At 39.3% G+C, this 17,967-nt stretch overlaps 1 protein-coding gene across 1 annotated transcript in view; it reads right to left on the minus strand.

The window, feature by feature from the left end:
• The window catches only part of PIEZO2 (piezo type mechanosensitive ion channel component 2), a gene marked incomplete in the record, with an annotated part of 2,710,318 nt that overhangs the window by 722,022 nt on the left and 1,970,329 nt on the right, over positions 1 to 17,967 (minus strand). The window contains 1 exon segment of the mRNA XM_044067359.1: positions 4,931 to 5,096. Within this exon segment, the coding sequence (XP_043923294.1) occupies positions 4,931 to 5,096 (166 nt within the window).

The raw sequence follows: 17,967 nt of genomic DNA on the forward strand, positions 1-17,967 counted from the left end.
GTGCACATATACCTCCAGCACATGACAGGGGTATTCCATTAATTCCAACAACAGTTACTGTTACACAACTCCATTCGGCATTTCACACTGTTTTTCTCACTAAAAACAAAAAGCTAAACATAACTCTATCCCCTTTTCAGCAGTAACCCTTGAACACTCAATGACTGTTAAAGGACATATTTGCTACATTAAAATGGAACACGTTTTGTTGGAAACTTGCAATTTCACTTGGAAAATGTATGCCAGTGCTGGACGGCAGGCTATGGCAGCATTAAATGAATACCTTTACATCTGCAGAGAACAAGCACAGCCCTGATGACCAACAGACTGGTTGGGTTGTTGCTATATAGGTCTTGTTATTCCAACTATATGACATAAAGACACTGGAAAACATCATAATGCTCATCATAGGAGAGATACAAAAGGCATTCTGAATCCAGCTGGGGAAACAGATACTTCTTGGGTTTACCATCATGCTGATGCTGACACACGTAGTGTGGTGCTGCAGAAAAGAATGGCACTTGACTTCACCCTTTCTCCTAAGGGGGGGGTTTGTGCACACTGCACACTCATCAAAACAGAGTGCTGCTCATTTATTCTGCCATTTGTAGTCAACTAGAAATTACCCAGAAAGTTGCCGAACTGTCTGCTGCTTAAAAAGCTGACAATTCTCAGTGTACATGGTTAATCAACATGTTTTCTGGTTGGTGGGAGGTCTTTTTAAATTATTTATGTTGAATGCCATCATAATATTACCATTTGGTCTTATTTTATTCATTGGCAAAGTTTTAATTCTTAAACTTCTGGAATCCAGGAAGATCATAAAATTCCAAAACATGCAAATGAATAAAACTGAATCATTGCTATTAGCCACTTTAGTTAGAAGTAATAGTGAGGAACATAATGAAAATGATATGTCACAATATTTTAGTAAACTTTACGAAAATTTGTCTGAAGGGAAACGTGTGGTAGAAAATTATGAAAATTATTCAAACCATCTTTTTATTCCATCAAGACATAGCCATGTTTTTATTGCCAATAAGACTATACTTGTAAATTGACTGTGTAAGCATTGAGCATGTTAGGGACAGAAGGAAACTGCATGTGAGTAATGTTTGATAGCAAGTGAAAGGACATCTACCCATTTGAAAAACTGTTGTCATTGCCCAGTCATAAATACATGACTTGAGTGATGCTTCATAGCATCAGATAGCGGGATGTGAAGAGAGAAGTGCAAAAATTTAGGAAATATTTTAGTGCTTGTATGTTAAATACATTTTTATTTCAAGATGGAGTCCTGATTGTTTAATTATTGTGTGCCCTTACTGGCTGTTGTGCTACATATCATAATTGTAAAGTTGTAGATTCAATGCTAATCAAATGGCAACATATAGAACCTTACCATACAGCAAGGACAGTGCTAGGAACAAATAGTTTTTGACACACCAAACTGAATTCTTGAAACTCAGTACTATTATGTACAAAACCATCTAAATATGATGAATATACAAAAATAATAAAAAAGAAGAAAAAAATAATAAGCTTGACTTAGGAACATGTGCCTCTGACTCAGCAACAATTTAGCACAGACTAAAGATAACAGTACTGTCAAACTCAACAAAGGCAGATGGGATTATGTATTGTTTCTGTATACTTGACTATGCCTGCTAAATAACACTGCACACCAATTTTTAACACCATAGGTTCATAGGTGTGTACTAGGCTATTGGCCCTGTAGCCTTTACAAGCTAGTCCAAAAAAATTGCCCAGGTACCGTGCCACCCGATATTAGTTCACAGTGCCCATACCCAGTACGGCAACTGGAATGATCCCTGGAGTGAACTTTCTGTTACCCATCCACTCGTCAAGATTTCTCTTGAAGAGGGCCAGCGAGGTGCTCTGCTTGACATGAATGGGAAGCTTATTCCAGAGTATGGGCAGTCTTTGGGAGATGAACCTGTCCCTCCAGCATGGTCTGTTAATTGTGGTAAGGAGGTTGTGATCTGTGGCGCATGTGGCACGGGGGGATTGGGATTTCTTTAGGTGTGGCATTTCAAGTAGGGCTGGGTCAGACATGGCTTTGTAAGTCAAGCAGACATCACCTCTAAGTAGACGATAAGAGACTGAGAACAGCTGAAGTTTCTTGAGTCTGTCCATGTAGGACATGTGTTTAAGGCCTAGGATCCTTTATGTGAGGTAGTTTTGTGGCCTCTCCAACTAGGTGTCTGGTCAGGTACATGACAAATAGGGTGTTATAGTCGATGATTGGTCTAATGAGAGATGAGTAGAGAGGGATGATGACTTCTTTCTTCCTGGATGTGAAAGCTTTGGTTATAAGATGTGCCATGTAGAAGGAATTTCTGACCATAGTGGCAATGTGGTGGTCGAAGGTGAGGTGGCTTCAACCTGGGTGTCCAGATCTCTTATGGCCTCTTCAGTGTTCAGTAGGCTCCCATCAATGTGGTAATTTGTGGGAACTGAGTTTTTTCCAAAGGGAATGATAATGCATTTTCTGTCGTTAAGCTTCAGTCCATGGTTCTGACACCAGTCATTAGGCTCAGAGAGGCCCTTTTGTAGGATGTCTGCATCACTTGGGGAGTTGATAATGACTCTTAGCTTGCAGTCATCAGTGAACTTGGTCATCCAGTGTCCTTCTGTATTGGTCTGGATGTCCAAGAAGTAGATGCCAAACAGGAGAGGGCCCAGGACCGAGCCCTATGGGACTGATTGACAGTCTGATTTGGAATCCGCAACTTTCACTCTATGGGTCCTGTCTATGAGCCAATTTGCAACCCACCTAGTGATGTAAGGACTGATGCCTAGTTTGGTGAGTTTATCAATGATACCGGAGTGTTGAATCGTATCAAAGTCTTTGGCCAGATTGAGGTAGGCTGTATGCACTGCCTTACCCTCATCCAGAGCCTTGGTGACTGCCTCGAAGAAGTCAACTAGGTTCAGCAGGCAGGAACTTCCCTTGACAAAGCCAAAATGTGTGGGGTCAAGAGTCTGGAGATTGCCTATATCTTTGTTAAGCTGGTCTATGATGATGCGCTCCATAGCTTTGCATACCAGACTCGTCAGGCTAATGAGGCAATAGTTCTCAGGGTCTGTAGTTGCTCCCCCTTTATTGAGCTGGATGACTGTAGCAGTGTACCACTCATTAGAGACATAGCCTGAGGTAAGGCTGTGATTGAACAGGGCACACAGATGTGGTGCCAGTTTGTTTTGTAGCTCATGTAGGATGCAGCCAGGGATATTAGCAGGTCCCATGGACGCTGTATTCTTGAGTTTGGACAATGCAGCTTTTACCTGTGCCACAGAAATGGGGGATACCAGGCTTTCTTCTGGTATTGTAATAGGGCCCTTGTGGGGGAGAGAGGGGTAAAATTGGCACTGAATCTGTTGGCAGGTATGTTGGCTATATCTGTTGGCTCAGTATGTGGGTGCCATTGTGCAATAACTCAAAGCAAATTTGAGTATTATCTTTGAGGTTTTTGATATAGATATAGAAGGCTTTGTGGCTGTTTTTGGTGTCAGCCACAATTCTGGCTTCATAGCCGGCTTTAGAGTATTTGATAAGGAATCTCAGCTTTTTGTTGTGACTGATAAGGGAGGTTTTCCATTCTTGGGACTTCATTTTTTTCTGCAACAGTTTCTTCCTTCTGTTGTAGCATTTATTGATGGCTGAGGACCACCAGATTGGCTTCCTTTTTTTGGAGGCGAGCGTCTTAATTCTCTTTGGTATGGCAAGGTCCATGCATTTGTGTATATCCTCGTACAGTGCATTGATGTATGATTCAGCAGTCATGCAGCTATTTTCCATTGGCATGGGTGCCACAAAGTTAGCAACTTCTGTTTTTAGGAGCCCAAAGTCGGCTTTAGAGAAGTTTTTCAAGGTGGTAACCTGAGCGGGGGGTGTAGGTGAGATAGAGAGTTCTATGGTGTTCAGTTTGTAGTCAGATTTAACCAGGGAGGAATTGACTATAGGTGTGGAACAACAGTCTCCCATGTTGGTGATAACCAGGTCGAGGATGTTGCTTCCACTAGTGATAATGATTTACTGCAATTTACAGGCAGATACAGAGCCTAAATTTTTAGAACTGTGTGACAAATTTAAGAATGTAGTCCCTCACTCATAAGTGTAATAATAATAAAGCTCCTCACTCATAAGTGTAATAAGTGGTGCAGTGGTAGCATTGTTGCCTCACAGCCAGAGGTTGTCTGGTTAGATTCTCGGCTGGGGTGCCTTCTGTGTGGAGTCTGCATGTCCTCCCTGCATTCGTGTGGGTTTCCTCCGGGTGCTCCAGTTTCCTTCCATGTTACAAAGACATACATCTGGAGCGTTTCTCCCTGGGCCTCCACTGAAAATTGGCTTTGTTCCAAGTCAGACTTTCCTGGTTAACAAATATAAAAATTTAGTCAACCAGACAGTCTGAAAAATAAAAATGTCACTTAGCAAAGTATATTACCATAAAAATATGCAATTGTTGGCATATCTCTTTGACTTGCTGCACTGATAGTAACAAATGGAACATACCTCTGTTTCTTTTTTTTCTTTTTTTTGTATCCAGAATGCATGAGTTTATATAAAAATCCAAAATCTGCTTCCATAAGCCATTAAGCAACCATATATTTTCTTATACAGATGACCTTCTCTTTGCACAAAAGGTGCACAAAATATGACAACAAGTAAAACAGCCATCAATTTCTTCTGGATTTGATGACAGCCTTTCACTATTTAAATGTACAATGCAGAAGTGACATCCTGACTTCTAAAAATCAACTGATTAGTTTAGTTGACATAAATTGACAGTATGTTGCATAATTTAATTTAATTTAATGTAGCTGAAGTCACCAATCCTCCAACAGTTAGAAGTTTATCATACAGTAAAGAAACATGGTTATTTTTACATGCAAAATGTAATGTTACCTGCAGTGAATAAAATCTGGCACAGGATTATGCTGACTAAAGGAAGCAGCATCCAGATCCCTACAGATTTCAACATTGTCTCCTGCCAGTATTCGTACTGCAGCCTTGTTCTCCTCCTCAAACACTTGGCGTTGCAGGGATGCACAGAGCAGCAGCATGAAATCATCTGTAATGCAGAAAATATGTTAGACCAAGGGATTTGGAATTGTGGTTATATTATATTCTGATGTTCTAGGAGTAAATAACAGCTGATCTAGTGATGTAGTGGGATAAAGCAATGACTACAGCCCAGCTGAACTGAGTTTGATTAGTGGGTCAGGTGATTGATGGAGGCAGGGTTCGGTAAGGGGAAAGTGGTTCTGTGGGTGTCTCCTGTGATGATCCCTGGCAGATGCTGGGAGACATTGTCCAAAGAGGGGAATGGGTGGAGACATGGCTGAGCTGCCTCGGAGGTGGGGCGATACACCACATGTCTGCATTGCACTTCTACCCCTCAGTGCAACCACTGGTAATGCAAGGGAGGAGGGAAAAGATAAATAAGGGAATAAGGGTAGGTCATAAAAAATTAAAGCATGAAGAAACAACCCCACAACAAGGCCTAAAGATCTTCATTGTCCCCGGCTCAAATTTGGGCATCTGACCAGGGGTTGATTGAAGTGGTGGTAAAGGCAGCTAAGGACAAAGGGCACTGGGACAGTTGTCATAATGAAAGAAAGGGGGAAAATTTACAAAAAAGTATACAATTATAATTCTGTCATTCCAGATAGTTTAGACATTTATATTTCGTACTGCTTTTTCTACAAAATCTTTATCTTTCCTTTGCTTTTCAACTCCTTCCTTAAATTCCAATGACTACAAACAGTACAAAGCAAGTAAATGAAAAAGAATAAAAGAATAAGAAATCATATGTCTAATGGACCTCAACAAACTCTTCAGGTAAAAACTGTCTTGTAGTTCATTTTAAATGTTACGTGTTCCATGCTTCTTGGTATTACATATACCCTCTTCCATTCTTCAGATATTTTGGGGTTTTTTGAAACCCTTTTGCCAAATCACTTCAATGGAGATGGCCTTCATCAAGTGACAATTCACTCCAGGTTTTTGCATTTTTTTTTCAAGTTGCAGTGACATTTGAGTCGAATATATTAAAGTAGGAATATTATAGAGTTTATCCCTGCATAGGAGGTATGGAAAATTTTGCCCACCAGAAAATACATTGTCAATGGGTGGTTTTGAGAGATTGATCTTCAGTAAAATGGTCATTGATTAAGCAATCTATATTCATCTCTGGGTTCCTCATCAGGGAACAATGCATTTATTTTGCAAGCCACAAACGAAGAGACAAATGCATTAGAAATTACTGAAAATTTCTCACTTTAAAAACTGTGAAGCTGACTCTGTGAATTAATTTCCAGACTTCTTTCACCTGTCTGAAACTAATATGCTTGAAAGTAACACTGTCTGTGATTTACTTGTGGCTTATTTCTCTTCACATTATAAAAGTACGATTATATATTGTATAGCAGCTATACCTGTAACGTCTTTGCTCACGCACTCTTGACAAAGCCAAAAATAATAGGAGATTGACAAAGCCAAAACTAATAGGAGACAAAAACCCAAAATCAGGGAGAATTTTTAAATATTATTCTAATTCACTTAAGAAAGTTAACAGAAGAGTAGATTTTGCATTAACAAGTATTTTCTGAACGGCAAGAAGTATGAAAATCTAATACCTGCCATTATTGACTGACAGTAATCCTCAGTAATTTACTAGAAAATTATTTTTTTGAGGCACAGGGCAAAAATATAAGGCAAACTCGGGATCTTTCTGAAAACTTCTGGACAATTGAAAGGTGTGGTAGTAACTTATTTCAGAAACACTTGCACTGTCATTACCAAGTCCAATTTCTGCTTCCAAAGTTAATTTTTTAGCGGAGATAAATAAATAACTAAATCTTATTTGTTGCAGAAGTTTTTTTCTTAAATCATGATTCGTTTCTTTGTTTAATTCATTTAAATGGGTATATAGGATGGTCTGAAGACCCTTTTTATTTTTTATCTGGGCTAAGGGTAGTAAACATATACAAACTGAAGCCACTGTGAATGTGTATAGATCACAAAACATTTATTCAGCCTAAGGCTGCAGGAGACAATGATATTACACATACACTGCCTTATTAGTCATTACAACAGTGTACAATAATGGCAAAAAAGTAGAGTAGACGTTATGTTCAGTCACCAAGGGTGTAACACAAATAACTGCTTTGCAAAAGAAACAATATTATTATTATTAGCTCTACTCCAGATATGAGTTTATGCAATGCAGACAATTAAGTAATACAGGGGATCATAGGAACTTTTAGCAGGGGGCATTACTTGCCCAATTGAAAAAATACTAGCAATCACAAATCTAACAAGTTGCAGAGTAAAAGACATCATCAGTGATTTGTTATACATTGTACCTAAAATGGATAGCATCACTATTGCAAATATTTGGAGAAAAAGAAGAAAAAAACAACTCTGTTTAGTGTCCCACTTAGTAAAGTTCTTATTTTAGTCACCTCAACATTTAATGTTTACTTTACATTTGTAACCTCTTTCTTTCCTTCCCTTACTGTTTACTTTCTTTTACTTACCTCACTGGGATATAAAACAATCTTTGTATAACTATCATTTGCTGGTCTCATTCCTCATGGTATATACATGCTTCTTTTTATCACATTCACCTGAAAAAAGGTTGCTTCCCAAATATCTTTACATATTAACCCTCCTTCCTCCTTTCTTCCCCCTTTCTATTTGCGTAGTGGCATTAGCTGTTGTAACCTTCTTTTCGTCTCTGTTCTTTTTCCTTCTTAGTCTACTTTTTTGTTCTCCCATTGGACTACTTTGATGCTTCACAAATCAGTCCTCTGCATATTAAATATTTTCCTCAGCTGTCTATTCTCCAACCGTACAGTACCACACTGTCTATAGTTCCCTTCCTGGGTTCAACATCCAAATTCCAACTTTCTCCAATTCATTTATTGCATTCACAACCTTAATCCTGCCTCCACTTTTAATGCACGCCTGTCTTTCAGAGATTTTCTCATTCCCAGCTGTCCACATTGCCTCCTTCCATCGTCTCAAAGCCCTTTTATATCCCTAGTTCAACACTGATGAGGTATAGAAAACTGAATGTGTTGTACAAAGCCTATTCTTAGAAACACATTCCATTTTCTATACCTCATCAGTGTTTCACTTTTCCCTCTCCATCCATTTAACATTTTCTCCGTGCATTTCATTACACTGTTATTATTTTAGATATCATTTTTCAGACTATCCCATAATTCTAATCTTAAGCAGTTGGCACTTAGTGATTATTGTACATCTCCCATCACACGTTCTCCGCTTCTTACCTAGCCTTATTAACCATGTCTTCCTGTTAACTTTTAAACTCATTTTTACGTGTATGTTAAATTGTTCCACTCAAGTGCAGTTATCTGTAAGTAAATGGAAGGGAATTCTTTCCCTGCGTAAAAGTGGCCATTCATGGTTTTTGGCTTTTAATATTATCATTTCGATGTTTAGGTATTTGATAACCTAAATGTTCGATCTGGTAATATAGACCCATTAGTTTTGCTACCAATAGCCACTGATAAATACATATACTTAAACTGAGTACTTCCCTACATGCATATTTCGTGATTAAGATTTTGTCTTTATATAAAGCAGGTGACGTTTATATTAATACAGTGATTTCAGGTGACGTTTATATTAATACAGTGATTTCAGGTGACGTTTATATTAATACAGTGATTTCTTCCTCATTTTTTTGTAACCTGACTCAGTATTATATGCTCGTCCCCTGTTTACAGAACCAAATGATTTTAGTCCAGTATCTATAAGAGACAGATAGTGTTATGGGAAATAAATACACATAATATGACTAAGGGCATCATTTGGTTTTATACTGAGGTACAGTTTGTAAGTTTGGAAATATTTTCAAAAGTGCCAATATGGGATGAGCCTACAGTAGCTCTGAACAGAGAGTATAGTGACCCTCCTTCCCGGGTTGATCAGTGCCACAAGCAGTGCATTACTTAGAAATCAGGGTTCTGGGTATTTGGTGATCCAGGAGGCAAAGCCTTCCATGAATGATGATTCTCTAAGCCAGATGTTTAATAATTTAATTTTCCACCAACAGGACTAATCTTGGTTGTCTCATATACACTAAACCATATTTTTGCAAGAGCCTGGTAAGAACACTTATTCAAAGGCATCATAGAAAGGGTTAGCAGTCAGAGTCTTACCACTATTTTAATAGTTAATATCTGCAAAAATCTTGTTGTGCCCACATAAGGTACTATGATTTGGAAAGTACACTTGCTTAAGTCCTTCTTACCAGTAACAGTAGGTTTGAATTTTACATTGCCTTAGTTGTATAGAGGATCTGTGACTACAAACCCAGACTGGCAGTTTTCCAGAAATCAGAATCTGCTCCTCTGAGTCTCTGTGACAAGAGATTGACCACATGCCTCCAATTAAGTGAAGCCTACCCCTGTCACAGAAGGTCAGATAATTAGGCTTTTACTGTTAAGCAAGATGAATCAAGAAGAACCAGGAGCAAGAACTACCTGAAACTAACCAATTCACAGCCAAAAAACACCAACACAGATAACAAAAGCCAACCAACAATACAACAAGGTTGGGCACCGTCAAACTATATACAAAATAAGAGGGGTGTGGTAGGTGGGTGCAGTGTGAAATTCAGACATCTACTGTTACACATAAGTATGACTTAAACAACTGTACTAGATTCATAATTTACCCTTTCTCAATGGCATATGGGTAGATTCCCAAAGTTTACCCTACCTAGCAAAAGGCCCCTGGGGAATGGTCCTTGCATAGCCTGCTTTGGAACTTAAGAAAGAATCCAATATGCCACCAAAGGTGATAAGGCTCCATTGGAATGTGCCTTAACCTTTCCAGGAAGGGAGTAACAAAAATAAAAAATTATCCCTCAAATTATCTTTGGTATGATCCAAGTTACTCTCATTAGGGGTAATATTTAATTATTTACCATGAGATGGGTAAGACCAATCACTAATCAAATGGGACAGGTTAATTTGAGCACAAAAAGGATAATTAGCTTGGCTTGAAATGGCCCACAAGGGCAGCTACCCTAGTACTAACCTATGAACCTATAATAGCAGAGAACATGCAATACACTTAGAGACAGGTTGACCCTTCTTAGTTCCAAAATAGGAAATAAACAGCTGTTTAGCTTTCCTGAAGGACTTTGTTCTGTCAAGGTAGTAACAGAGTTGCCTGTGGAAATCCTAGGTATGCAGAATTCTCTCTCCTTTGTGTTTAAGTTCCAGAAACAAAACTATGAGATTGATCACTTGATTCAGGGTAAATTCAGAAACAACACCTGACATGAAAGAAGGATTAGTATGTATTAGTAGTATTTGGGTTTGGAGGGTGGCCTAATGGTTAAGGTGTTTGCCTTACAAACACAATGTACAGGGTTTGAAACTCACAGGGGATAATTGGCTAGGCTTAAATGGCTCGCAAGGGCAGTTAGCCTAGTACTAATCTATGAACCTATGAAACAACTCCCTGTCCTTGTGGATAATCAGATAAGATCGGTCCACCATGAGAGCTTGCAGCTCAGAAACCTGCCTTGCAGATTTCAGAGCAATAAGCAAAACAGTTTTCCAAGTGATGAACATCAAAACCAGGTTAAAAAGGAGACAAGGTAAATTTTTCAAGAACAAAGTTAAGATTCCAAGGAGGAAAAATTTGATTTCAAAGGGGTATGAAGTGCAACACTCCTTTCATAAACTGTTTACCACAAAAAAAAAAAGACAAACAAGGGGATCCATGGGCAGACAAGCTGAGATGGTTATTGTTGAGAAGGTCACACAAATATCTCAAAACAAAAGGGGTTTTCATTATACCGGGTCCTCCCATATCAGCTAGACACCATCATGAAGACCTCTTCTACTTGTAAACATAAGATTTTCTAGTTGCTGGTTTTCTTGCCTCCTTCAATACCTGCTGCACATCCTCACAGAACAAGTGCCTAACGGTTATCAAGACAGAAGCATTCAGGCTGTGATAGCAATTGCAATACATTGGGGTGTACAACTTGCTCATAACATTGTGTGAGCAGTGGGAAGCCTGTGGTAATTGCCCTTAGCCAATTCTATCAAAGACAGAACTAACTTTGCCTGGGCCAAAAAGGGGGTCACCACAGTAATCTTTAGTAATTCTTTCTGAATATTCAGAAGTACCTTGGATATCAGTGGAAAGGGTGGCAATGCATAAAAGAACATTCCTGTCTGAGGGAATGAGAATGCTTCTGTCTTCCAAGCATGGCTGCAAGGATGTCTCTAATAACATTTTTCCAACTGTCTGTTTTGAAAGGAGGTGAGCAGAACTACTTGAAGTGTTCCCCAACATCTGGACCAAATCCAGGCAGACCTCTGCCCTGAGTTCACACTCACGAAGTTCTGTTCAGCATCTGCTTACTCTGTCTGACACTAGATTTTCCTCTGACAGGATGTATGAAGCCTGAAGCATTAGAGAATGCTGTAAGGCTAGCTACCAGGCCACCATTGCCAACTGCAAAGAGGGTATGACCTTGTGCCCTCTTGTGTGTTCAGGTACCACTTGGCTGTGGTGTTGTCTGTGAACAGTAAAAGGAGAACTGGAGACTCTAACTAGTGAAGAACATTTAAGGTCTGAATCCCGGCTAACATTTCTTTAATGTTATGTGATTTGTAGCATCTGAAGAACATTGTTTGACTTGCACCTGAACTCCCCTGTAGACTGTTCCCTGTGCAAAATCTGATGAGTCTTCCTGGACTGATGGAACTGTGGTCTGGATGGAGAAGGTTAGGTTTGAGAAGCATCTGATCTGTGGTCCGGATGGAGAAGGTTAGGTTTGAGAAGCATCTGACAGCTCTACCCCTGTAACTCTTGTTTCACCAAATCCATCATTGGTATCTGGAACTCAAAGAGAAGCAAGCGCTGGTTACAATAAGTTTTTAAGTACCACTGAATCTTTCTCATGAAGACTCTAGCCCATCTTGTCATAACGATCACTGATGCCATGAGGTCTAAAATTTTGAGAAATTCTCTTGTGGAGGCAGCTTCCTAATGAGAAAAATCTGAAATTTTTTTGCACAGTCAGGATTATGTCTTCTGGTAGAAAGGACATACTTTTTTCTGTATCCATCATACACCACTGTTTCATAGTGACTTTACATCTAAAGGATACTTAACAACACATGCCATTTGTACCCAACTTTGAGTTAAACCTACAAATGTCTTACCTCACTCCCTCACAAAGAATTGTCTTTCTGGGGTGTATGATGGATACAGAAAAAAGTATGGCCTTTCTACCAGAAGACATAATACCGACTGTGCAGAAAATGTTTGGGTTAGGAACATATGCACAATGAGCATTTTGAATTTGTGCACTTTCAGAAAGGTATTTAGGTACCTCAAATATAACACTGGTCTGCATGATAGCTCCTTTCTGGATGCCAAAATGAATCTGCAGTAAAATGAATTTCCTTTTTGTGATGCAAGAACTGGTTCGATAACCCCTGCTATTACCTTGTGAAGGAGTACTGGACAGAAGAGAAATTTCTGGTCTGGAGGGGTGCAGGGTGATTTCCCCTGAAAGGAGGAAGACTTTTTGTCCAGTGTCAAGTGTACCCTCACTGAATTATTCTCAGCACCTACTTGTCTGAGATTATTTATGGCCAGACTGCTAGTTTAAGCTAAAGCCTGGGTGAAGATGAAAGGGGAAGAGGGATAGGAGGGATAGATGGGATGCTCTGATTCTTGGTATTTTTATTTTCTAGCAGGAGAAAGCTCTTTTTTGTGAAAGGAACCCCTTTTAGGTGTTTTGGAATAATTATCCTCCTGCCATTTTCTTTTGGTACCATGACTGCTGTTAGGCTGGGATTTTTGTTTGTTCTGCCCTATAAAGGTGGGTGCCTTATTAGGGGAGAACCTGGAAATATGAAACATTCTGGATACCACTTTCATCCCACTGTTTTAGAATCTGGGTAGCAGCAGGAGCAAACACAAACTCAGACCTTAAAGGAGCATTTAAAATCTTATTTTTTAATTCTCAGAAAAATTCTGGTTATGTAGCCAATCATACTTCCACAATACATCCCTCGTTAGCCTAAACAAGGAAATCAGAGAACTAGTAAAGTCTTCAAAAGCAAATTTTGACACAAAACAGCCTACTAAGTTAAGGATAACTATAAGGTGTTTTTCAGTTATATCCACAGTCTTAATGGCAACACCCAAAAATGTGTGGAATTAGTTGTAGACAGCATCACTCAAGCAGAAGATATAGCTAATCTGCTGGCTGATAAATTCAGCTCACATTTCACCTTCCCATAACGTCCAGTTACTGCAAAAGAAATACCCTTTTCTATTCCTCTACCAGTAACCATTAAAGAACATGTCACCGCTCTGTGCTCTAAAGTTAAAAACCTGGCTTCAGTGGGTCCCAACGATATCCCAGGATACTTCTTATATACTTTGAAAGAGGACCTATCAAGCATACTAGGATCTCTATTTAATCCCAGCCTCAGTAATGGCTTTGTCCCAATAGAGTGGAGGAGATCAACCGACATCCTTCTGCATAAAGGGAGGACCATCAACTGACCCAGGAAATTACAGACCCATAAATTTTACTAGTCTTGTATGCACGACCATGAAAAGAATAATCATAGACCTGATAAATAATGACGTAGGAATCCTCCACACTCTGGACTCAACCCAATTCAGCTTTGTCAAGGGCAGGTCATACTAGTGGTATGTCAAAGGACTCACTGCTAGGACCACCCTGTTCAGAATATATTTCACTGAATTTAAGACTAATGTAAACAGCCTCTGGATGACAAAGTTTGCCGTCGACTGTGAGTTTGGGGCAATCACTGAATCCCCCAGCAATGTAGATATCCTTCAGAAGGGTCTGACTCAGGCAAATGTTTGGTGCCAGAGCCATGGTGTAAAACTAAATACAAAAAATGCATAATCATACCCTTTGGTAATTCAAACACCCCTGCAAAATACAACATTAATAGTACACCCCTCAGAGTACACTCAGTTGAGAAATCTAGGTACACATTTAGATAGTAGCATGAGCTTTGACAACCATGTGTTGACAGTGATGAGAAAGTCCTTCTATGTAGCACAACTTATAAGTAAAGGTATGGCATCCAGATCCAAGGCAGTTATATTCCCACTGTACTCTGCCCTCATCAGACAAATAATTGATTACAATTCAGCTTTTGGCATGTACCTGACTATGCACTTACAACAGCTGGAGTGACCTCAGAGGATCCTCACAAAGAAAATACAGGGTGTAAACAACATGTGCTATGTAGATAGGCTAAAAGCCTTTTCCCTATATTCTGTCTCCAACCAACTATTAAAGGTGACCTATACCTGACCTACAAGGCACTCACAAATCCATCCCTGTTGGAACTGTTGCACAGTCACAAGATTAACAGCATGAGGGTCACCTGATCTAGGATCTAAAACTGGTCTGTGTTTCGAACAAAACATGTTGGAGAGACACATATGTATCTCAGAGATTACCCCATCTCTGGAACAGGCTTCCTATTCAAATTAAGCAGAACTCTTACCCAGTCCTCTTCAAACATAGTTTGGATCAATGGATGGGGTATCATAAATTTACTCCTGGGGTAGTGCCTATACCCCTTAGGGACAGGGGCAGTCTGTAAAATTCTCAGAGGCATAGGCACAAACCTAAGCCATCCTCTAGCCCCTAGGGATCTTAAAATAGGTAAAATTCAGGTAGTATTTTCTAGGTTTATAAGGGCTCTTAAACAGTTAGCCTAGTAATCTCCTATGAACCAATACAACAGAAGTAGCTGTATGTCTAGACATTGTGTCCACACCCACCAAGACACTACGCAAAGCATATTTTGAAACCTGATTCACATTAAAAACAGTCACATTCATGTAAAACTTTTGTTCGGCTGGCAAAGATACAGCAAAGTCATCTAAACTATATTGCAAAATAAATTTCCACATGCAGCCCTGAAAATTTTAAATTCTAAATACTAAAAATTCAACAAAGCCAACTTTTTTCCTGAGATTCTAACCACTTGTCAATTTTATCTGGTGGTTTAGGGAGAGAGTAAGCCAAGGCTGTCTTGTTAGAATTGGCACCTGGAGAAACTGCAGCTGATAAAGCAGCAAAGAGAGCTGAAAGATCAGAGTACACCTTGTATCTTCTGAAAGCCTTTTTAGGAACTGCTTCACTAGCCAAAGGAGTTTTACATGCAGTTTTATAAATATCTTCTAAGGCCATTAACGGAGGAGGAGCAGCCAAAACAAATTTTCAAATATTACACTCAGTAAGATCATAAACTCTGCCAGTCTCTGGCACAGCTCCAGATTGCTTCTATTCAAATACATCTCTAAGATAACATCTGTGGAAAGATAAACACTTGTTTGGATTTTCAAACTGTTTACCTTCCAAAGAATCAGACTGAATGGATTCAAAGTATTGGAGCTTTTTTCCCTGGAGCTCCACTGAAAAAGGGTCTCTATCCTAGTCAACAAAGTTAAATAAATAAATAAATAAATAAATAAATAAATAAATAGTCATTGCAATCTGCATCAGAGTGCTCACTAAAATCTGTGGCATTAGACTGATCTCTAGAGAAAGTAGCCCCCATTAACATTCTGAATAGGAGCATAGTCTTGCAGATTAGCTGACTGTAAAACACTCTTAGCTAAGGAAACCACATCGTTCAACCTTATACAAGGTAATAACTTGATAGTCTGTTGTGAGATGAAGTTTCTGTTTTTTTCTTACTATGAACTACACTAGAGACAAAATATCTGGGGATGGAGTATTACGGCTGGCAAGGGGTCTTTTACCCTGGGTCTCTTATGCACCTAAAGGGTTTGGTTCTCTCATACCTGAACCAGGTACTGAAACAGCCCTGGAGGATGTGTCTGACCCATGTATCAAAGAGGGCTGCAGGCTCACACCAGAGAGGGCGGGGAAAAAGGTAAGTGGTCTGCAAACTGGTTTAAGACAACAATAGCTGAGGCATGTTTTTGTTGAGGTTTTTCTTTTTAGGTGTAGCTGGATTTGATTAGGGGGTAGCTGTATCAGGATCCATCAAGTCGGGGACAAAAAACAAAACACCAGCCAGAATAATATACTGACTATTAAGAGCTGACTAAGGGCAGCAGTGATAGAAAATACAGAAAATAGGGCTAGACTGCATAAACAATAGCAGAAACAGTTTTAAGTTGTGGTAAGCCTTGTTCTACAATCTGTACAATGTAGAAAACAACAGTACACCCAGTCACAGCATCAAGTAAAATTCACTTGTCCAAATAATGACAAAAATCAAAATATGACCTTAAATTAAACAGAAACTTTTTAAAACAGCATATATAAACATTTACTTAGAGATTCCCTTAAAAGAAAAAAAAATGTCCACAGAAAATGCAAATAAAGCAATTTGGGGTAAAGTCACAATTTAAATATAAAGACAGCTGTAGCAGTGTTAAACCAGTGACAAACTTCATATAAATAAAAAAAGTGAAAAAATGCAATATTTTCTGCAAGAGCATCCACATGAAACAGATAAACAAGAGAAAGAAGAGGCCTAGTATTCAACAGACACCACAGAATCTCCAGTACAAGTCATAGAACACTTTATAAGTCCCATGACTGCTGAAAAGCAGTATTAAGCATACAAATAGGACAGAAGTACATCAGAAGTGCTCATATTGATCATTGCTGCAGCAGCCTAAGATATAATGGGTTATATCCTGCCAAGGATATAACAGCCATCCAGCTCCAAAGTTTCAGGGTACCTTACAGATGCTCAAAGGTGGCTCAAGCTAAGCCCAATTAAGACAAGTTTGGGTTATAAGCCCTTCAGAGCACAGGCTTTCGAGGACTGACATTTAGCTTGTGCTGCTCCTTTTCTGAGCAGATAAGTTCCTTTTGCTTAAATTATTTATTTTTTGTTCATTAATACTTTTCTCTTCTGGAAAATTATTTTAAAGCTAGGAGTCTGTGTTTTAATGGAATGACACAAGACTGTACTGTACTGTTACATGGGAGTACTCTTTTTTTTTCCCTGTCGATTTAAAAGTTGTTTATAGTAACAATAAACTATTTTGTGGTAGAGAAATTATGTTTATTTTACCTTATGAGGCCGGCAAAGTGTTTTAAAGTGTGTTTTACTATGTGTTTTCTTTTGAAAAAAGTGACTTTCTATTAAAGACTTTTGTTCTTTACCAGCATGTGCTGCTTGCTTTCCCTGGTATAGAGGCATCAGTTTTGCCTTGACCATAGAACTGTCTGGCAGTCCCATGGCTGATCCTTCTTCTAGCCAGAGAAGAAAAAGTTAAGAAAACAACTTTCCCCATCACAGTAGGCTAGCAATTTGCTACAGCTGCAGGTAGGTGACTCTGCTGAGGCCATTGGTTGTGTCTCAGGCCAATAATCTTTTACCCTGATTCCTCTGGAGTAGCACTACCAGCTACTATGGACCAGAAGTTAACCAAGTCTTCTGTGGCTGTTGAGGTTCCCTAAGTGGGCAAGGAACAGACACTGTTGTCAGTCCTTGGAGAGGGAATAGGGAGACTTCCCTATTCTGTCAGAATGTTGTCCCCATACATGGGGAAGCTGCTGCTGCCATTAACAACACTGTTGATCCCATTTTTCCTGTCAAAACGAAACAGAAAACTAAGCAGGTGTCTACTCCTCCTCCTCAAATTTCCTTAGAAGGGAGTAGTTTACTGGGTCTGGCTTAGGGTTTAATTCAGGTTGCTGAGCCTTCTTGTAATGCAGTTCTGGTAAAAGAAAGAGAGATACTTCATCTCCTGAAGAGATTCAAGATTCTGAATCTAGACAGGAGGATGTCAAGACTGGTTTTCTCCTCAGATTTCAGATTCTGACTCAGAGGTGAGCTCAGTTTCTGACAGTTTCTGACACTCCCTGATGGGGGTGGGTGGGG

This window comes from Protopterus annectens, chromosome 3.part1, assembly GCF_019279795.1.
Source record: "Protopterus annectens isolate FY-2018-M chromosome 3.part1, PAN1.0, whole genome shotgun sequence".
Taxonomy (NCBI): domain Eukaryota; kingdom Metazoa; phylum Chordata; order Ceratodontiformes; family Protopteridae; genus Protopterus; species Protopterus annectens.